Source organism: Salvelinus fontinalis, chromosome 14 (genome assembly GCF_029448725.1).
Source record: "Salvelinus fontinalis isolate EN_2023a chromosome 14, ASM2944872v1, whole genome shotgun sequence".
NCBI classification, from domain to species: domain Eukaryota; kingdom Metazoa; phylum Chordata; class Actinopteri; order Salmoniformes; family Salmonidae; genus Salvelinus; species Salvelinus fontinalis.
This window is the reverse complement of record NC_074678.1, coordinates 4,678,166-4,685,038: the sequence shown is the minus strand read 5'-3', so window position 1 is coordinate 4,685,038 and position 6,873 is coordinate 4,678,166. Positions and strand designations below refer to the sequence as shown.

At 41.7% G+C, this 6,873-nt stretch overlaps 1 protein-coding gene across 4 annotated transcripts in view; it reads right to left on the bottom strand.

Annotated features, from left to right (window-relative positions):
- The window catches only part of firrm (fignl1 interacting regulator of recombination and mitosis), a 21,845-nt gene extending 15,774 nt beyond the window's left edge, over positions 1-6,071 (bottom strand). For 3 of the 4 annotated variants that reach the window (XM_055943834.1, XM_055943836.1, XM_055943835.1), the window contains exons 1-12: positions 5,899-6,071; positions 5,303-5,420; positions 5,087-5,127; positions 4,568-4,656; positions 4,368-4,472; positions 3,896-4,036; positions 3,575-3,737; positions 3,220-3,304; positions 2,920-3,058; positions 1,726-1,880; positions 1,483-1,631; positions 1-123 (exon numbers count right to left, since the gene is read on the bottom strand). The exon at positions 1-123 is cut by the window's left edge and continues 7 nt beyond it. In XM_055943834.1, the coding sequence (XP_055799809.1) occupies positions 1-123; positions 1,483-1,631; positions 1,726-1,880; positions 2,920-3,058; positions 3,220-3,304; positions 3,575-3,737; positions 3,896-4,036; positions 4,368-4,472; positions 4,568-4,656; positions 5,087-5,127; positions 5,303-5,391 (1,279 nt within the window). In that variant the 5' untranslated portion in view covers positions 5,392-5,420; positions 5,899-6,071. The remainder of the gene's footprint in view (positions 124-1,482; positions 1,632-1,725; positions 1,881-2,919; positions 3,059-3,219; positions 3,305-3,574; positions 3,738-3,895; positions 4,037-4,367; positions 4,473-4,567; positions 4,657-5,086; positions 5,128-5,302; positions 5,421-5,898) is intronic. The other variant, XM_055943838.1, reaches the window with a different exon arrangement.
- Between the last annotated feature and the right edge of the window lie 802 nt (positions 6,072-6,873).

The window sequence follows — 6,873 nt, the reverse complement described above, 5'->3', positions numbered from 1 at the left end:
TGTCCTCAGGGAAGTGGCTGCCGTCACACCACAGCTGCAGCGCCTCCTCTGGATGGGAGGGGAACTGACCCATGACACTCACCAGCAGGAGGCAATGGGGTAACTCTGTCCCGGGACTCAACTCTACATACAGGCACACAAACAGGACAGGCATGGGCCACAAAAAGGCTCACACTCAACACAAGGTGGGCCTGACAAGACTCATGAGACCGTAGGCCTACTGGTAAAATGGACACGAGGGGGTATTTTAGGCATTATTAATCGCACTCTACTCTTTTTACTGACTCAAGTCGTGCTGAGTTTGTTTGAGTGACTCGTTCATTTTAGTCATTTGTTTTGACCTGCTGGCCGCAGTGAAGTCCTACAGCAGGATTAATACTCTCCTCCGGCTCAGCGGCTCCAGAGACAAGCTCCAACCAACAACTGTTTGTCATATAGCCGTGCAGGAAAACAGATCATGCTGCAGGCAGCGTAGACGAACAAGACATGTTTGGAAATGGTCATTGATCGCATGGTGCAAGAATGAATACAATGAATTATTGAATGTTATGACGGACACACACAGCCTCTGTTCAACAAAGTCGAACACGAATCGTTTGGGGGGGGGGGGGGGGGGGGGGGCTGCAGTTCACAAACAATATTGTTCTTATCACCCATATCAGTCGTTCACAATCTAGTCCGGCCACAACTAGACTTTGTTTCTAATGTATCAAGAAATAATCATATTTGTTTAGCTAACAATCAACATTGTTTAAAGCACCACACTTCTCAGTCACAAATGGCATCTCCAATAAGCCCTACGGTGAACGACGTGAACTTGTAGAATCATGACTCTTTCGAGTCTTCAGTTCATCGTTTGCCGGTAAGGTGGTCCTGTGTACACTGGGCATTACTGTCTCAAAGGAACAAAATGAGTCTGAAAGATGAGTTCTTTTGACTGAACGAGTCGATAAGATCAGCGTCAGTAAAAAGAGCTGAACTTCTTATCTCTACTGTTTATGTCCCCTTGATTAATGACAGATAACAAGCAGAGCCCTGATATTCAAAGTAGTACTTTGGCCTTGTGAGATGAGAGAGCATTGTGTTCCAAGTTGACTTCTGACCCCTAAATAAAAAACCAGAGCACACTCAGCAAACCAATGTCCTCAAAGGACACCAACGGAAGGTGTGTGTGTGTGTGTGTGTGTGTGTGTGTGTGTGTATGTTTGCTTTTGTTATATATATGTCTCAAGACGGAAAGCATCCCTACAGTACATTGACAGAGGCCCCAGATGAACGTGGGACAGTGGACATGGATGTAATAAGGAAACAGACTGTATAATTCAAGACCTAAGGCTCATGGCATTAAAGTGCATCACAGGAAAAACTGTGTGGCCCCAAACAATGTCAATAAAGCACATGGGTATGATAGGGTTAGCATAGACTGCAGTGTGAAGTATTTCACCGTTTTCTACACTAGGGTGAAGGTAGAGGTGGACTCACGCTGGCTGGGGTTGAGGACGGACTCGGCAAAGGGTCTGAGGGGGAGCAGCTGGGAGAGCAGAGCGTCCATGGGCACCAGAGCTGCTCCGTTCAGCTCCTCAGACAGAGGGGAGGGGAGCACTGGGGAACACAGGCTGGGGGGAAACTTGCTGTGGATAAAATATAATAAACGTTAACCATAGAGGGTGTGTGTGTGTGTGTGTACAGTACGTGTGAGTTGCAGAAAGTGTAGCCGTATTATACCTGACAATTTGAAGGTAGAGTTGGTGGAAGCGTCTGCAAGACTTAGAAAGAAAAGCCTTGAATTCCTTTATGTAATGAACTAATGTGTTGGCAAAAAATCTGCACATCTTTGTAGTTTTCTGAAACAGCTTGTATTCTGGGCTGTGTGCCACCTGCTGTAAGAAACAGAGACGAGCGGTTCAACAGGACAGCAGGAACAACCAGATCAAGCTGAGAGCATTGTTTCACTGCGTGGCTGTGTTCTACCCTTCACCTCATGCTCAGACATCTAGGGTCACAGTGAGAATGGTGCATTTTTTGTCCAGAATTGACCCGTAACAAACCCCATGCAAAAAAAATGTTCTCTATTGTAGTGTAATATTAATGAATAATGCATTTGGACTCCAGGATTTTCATTTGCACACACTGTATACAGATTTTTCTATTGTGTTATTGACTTGTACGTTTGTTTATGCCATGTGTAACTCTGTGTTGTTGTTTTTGTCACACTGCTTTGCTTTATCTTGGGCAGTTTTAAATGGCCTACCTGGTTAAATGAAGGGGAAATAAATAATAATAATAGAAGGAAATCAGCTCATTCAACTCATCAAGGTCATGTTCAGTGAGCACGCAACAAAAAACATTTGGAAATGAATAAAAGATTAATGCCAGCCCAGTGAGCACAAGACTTATTTTCAATGTCTTTTCACCCAAAAATATCAATTTTCAACGTCTTATCAACCAAAAATATCAATTTTCAATGTCTTTTCAACCAAAAATATCAATTTTCAATGTCTTTTCAACCAAAAAGATCAATTTTTAACGTATTTTCAACCAAAAATATCTATTTTCAACTTCTTTTCAACCAAAAACATCTATTTTCAACTTCTTTTCAACCAAAAATATCTATTTTCAACTTCTTTTCAACCAAAAATATATATTTTCAACTTATTTTCAACCAAAAATATCTATTTTAAACTTCTTTTCAACCAAAAAGATCTATTTTCAACTTCTTTTCAACCAAAAAGATACATTTTCAATGTCTTTTCAACCAAAAAGATCTATTTTCAACTTCTTTTCAACCAAAAATATCTATTTTCAACGCCTTTTCAACCAAAAAGATCTACTTTCAACGTCTTTTCAACCCAAAAGATGTATCATCGTCTTTCGTTCATAGGGAGTGTTCCTCTGACTGTGATGTGATTGGCGGTGTACCTGTGGCCCCGCCTGACTGATCTGCTCAGCCAGCTCCAGGCAGCTGTGGAACGATGCCAGCAGGTCATCACACAGACAGGATGTGATGTCACCGTGACGAAGCCGCTCCTCCACCAACGACCCATACTTCACACACTGCCTGATCAGATCAGCCAATCAGTCAGCCAACAAAAACAGCCAGATAGATTTAAATTATCATCCAAATGTAATGTTTGTGGGCCGGACTATACTTACTGAATAATTCATTTACAATAGATCAAATGTTTATGATGATTAAAAATGTATATGTTCTATACTTACTTAATAATGAATTTCCATGTGTTGGCGTGTAGTGCGATGTCAAGGTTTGAGATAACCGAGCATATATCCAGGAGACTATGAATCACTGAAGGAAATAAACAGCTTTTCATGGTCATCACTGAGGCAAAAACTATTGTTAATGTATGACAATGTCTTACCATAAACACTGAATAGTATAAAATGGTCACTTTTATCTACATTGAGAATTACTACCCACAAACCACCAGACGGATGCATAAGTCTCTTCCGACACACACACACACACACACACACACACACACACACACACACACACACACACACACACACACACACACACACACACACACACACACACACACACACACACACACACCAGTGATGATATCGGAGACGTCGTCCTCCGAGGATGTGTTCTCCAGGGAGATCCTGTCCATGAGTTCCATCAGGCCTTTCTGTAGTGAGTAAGCCTCTTTAAACAGGCCCTGAAGCAGGTCTCCCACCAGGGACAGACGCTCACAGTACACCTCCCCACTCTCCTGGGGACAGAGTCATTCCCACAACATATTGTAATAACGCCACTGAATCCATACAGTACAAAACTACATATGAACATGATGTGCTCTTTTAGATACTCCTAGACATAGACTTTTGCACAGTAAGAATAATTAAAACAGTGAATTCCTTGCAGTCATACCTTGCAGTGCTGGAAGGTGTTCCTGAGGACCTTAAGGATGCAGGAGGGTAAGGAGCGGATACTATTCAGAGCAGGAGCCTCCTCAAATGAGCAGACATGGCGCACACAGCCAGACAGCACCTCCAACACCTGCACCATCACCTGACAAACAGAACCCCCCCACCCCCCCCAGCTAATGATGTCCACTCAGTACAATTAGCATTCAGATCTGAAGAGGGTAAAACAACGTATACCTTAACTTTCATTTGCTGTATTGGACTTGTGATTTCATGATATTTATATGCTATTATTTACTTGTGGCGCTATGCTAGGCTATGCTAGTCAGCTTTTCTGATGAGGAGGATCCCGGATCCGGGAGGGTGATTAAGTAGAGGTTTTAACACAACAGAGAGAAAGACAGGGGAGTGCTTCTCTCTCATACTGTATCAGAGAGAGAGCGATAGAGAGAATTTACCAGGCATTAAGAACAAACCTGTAGAATGTTCCTGAGAAAAGAGTGTATTTCCGTGTTCTGAATGGACAGCCCTCCTACTTGGTTAGTGATCTCCTCCATCAGTGTGTTGAACATCTTCCCTACCTGCAGACATTGCAACAGTTAAAACACACAAACACTGACCTGATGCTTGTGAACATGCATGTCTGTGTTCAAACAAGAAAATAAATATGTCCTACCTTAGGTAAGACCTTGGAGAAACACTCGTCTTCCAGCTCTGACAGGCTGAGGTGAGGCAAGAACATGTCTGTGATGATTTTCAGCACATCTAAAAGAAGACGCAAACATGAAATGAGAGAACGAGTGCCACTGGCCTTTCACTCTAGGCCTTATTCATGGAGAACACTGAATTATGACTGGGTTTACTGACAGGTGACAACTTTGGATTTTATTTCACCTTTACTTAACCAGGCAGGCCAGCTGAGAACAAGTTCTCATTTACAACTGCGACCTGAATTTCATGTCCCCAACTAAAATTTGAGTCGAAAACTGTCATTACACACAATTATATGCATGTATACATATATATTCCAGTCTCTGACATTGCTCGTTCTGTTATTTTTTTAAATGTTATTGCTAGGTATTGCTACACTGTTGGAGCTAGAAACACAAGTATTTTGCTGGACCTGCGATAACGGCAGCAAATCTGTGTTCACGACCCATAAACTTTGATTTGATGTTAAAAAGATGAGACTTACGTATATGTTCTTCCCAGCTTTCTGTCTTATAATGCATGGAGTACACACAGTTAAGGAGTTCAAAAGTAATGCAATTTGACTTCAACAGTAGTAGCTACACACACAGGCATACTACATCAACTGGATAGGTCTGATGTTTACAGTCCTTTCAACCATAAGTAAATGATGTATGCCCCGTGTCATGTTTTGTACAATAGAGACCCACGAAAGGATATGATGAGTTTGGGGAGGACGGATTTGACTTCCAGCCGACAGGTGTCCTTGCTCCACTGGGCCACCTCTTCTAACAGAGTGGTCTGCGACATGGTGATGATGACAGCCTAGGTGGTGTACACTACAAAATAAAGAACATTGTTCTCGTACTTTTCTCCACAAACCATGGATGTAGCAAACGCCGGTTAAACACAACGATTTACGACGGAGTTGAGCAGCGACTGGTGTGGGCAGACAGCTCTAATGTCGTAAAATGAAGTTTTTATCAAAACTACTCCTTTTAGCATCCAAAGAACTGTCCGCAATCACAACGAACAATATCGTGTGTAATTGTGGGCTATTATTTTGGTGCGGAAGTCAGTCGTTTTTAATCATTTTATTTGGCATCGGAGCCAACCAACCCTATCATAAATCGTTGAGTTTAGACGGCTAAGGAGGTTGTACAGGCACTAAACTTGTCGACGTTAGCTAGCTGGCTGCAGGTTACGTCCAGCTAGTTAGCAAGGTAGCTAGCTAACAGGCTTCGCTCTTTGATTCCGTTTACGTTAGCCAACTAAGTAGCGTTAGCTAGCTAGCTAAATTGATAAACTTGTGCTTACCTTGCAACTTTCTTTCAGTAGTTCACAAATCCCCACGGAATGTGAATTCTACTTGCGTTATTACATGCATAGAAAACGACATGTCTTGCTTCACTAACTAACTGGTTTAAAAATATTCAAACTGTATCGAGAGTTTGTGGATAACTTTAGCCAGAAAGAGGTACCTGTGTGAAACTAGCCACAATAAGGATTAGGAACTAAAGAGGAATTTGCGGTTTGCCTTCAAAATAAATGTCCATCATTGAAAGTGATTCAAACAGATACAAATAGTGGAATCGTGACACATTTGGACTAGATAACGCTAAACAAGGTCGGAATGTGAAAATATAAATTCAACAAAATACAATAATTACTTAATTTTGCAACTATAAAACAAAAAAACTGTTGAAATCGCACTGTGGCTGAATTAGATTGTAGAATTCCGTTGTAGGCATGCTTATAGGCAATGTTTTTTTTTACATTTAACTAGGCAAGTCAGGTAAGAACAAATTCTTATTTTCAATGACAGCCTACCAGGGAACAGTGTGTTAACTGCCTTGTTCAGAGGCAGAATGACAGATTTTTACCTCGTCAGGGATCCAGTGCTCTAACCACTAGGCTACCTGCCACCCCATGTACAGCCTTACCCATGGATCTTGGGTCCATGAAATGGGGTATCATCATACTCAGTGAAACAAACAGATTACAAGTCTGAAGAGTTTACAGAAATATTAGTGTCGTAGGTCATATTAAGGAACTTCAACTGTGGGAAATCACCTCACTATTCAGCCTATTGTGCGTATTGACATTCCTATTGAAATGAACAGCCTTATCTATGGATCTTGGGTGCATGAAATGGAGTATCAGCCTACTCAGTTACATCCATAGATTACAGCTGTGAAGAGTTTTCACAAATATTAGCGTTGTAGCACTTATTCCAGGACTTTGAAACCGGTGTGAAATGAGACACATTAAGCTCACCGGTCAACTGATGCT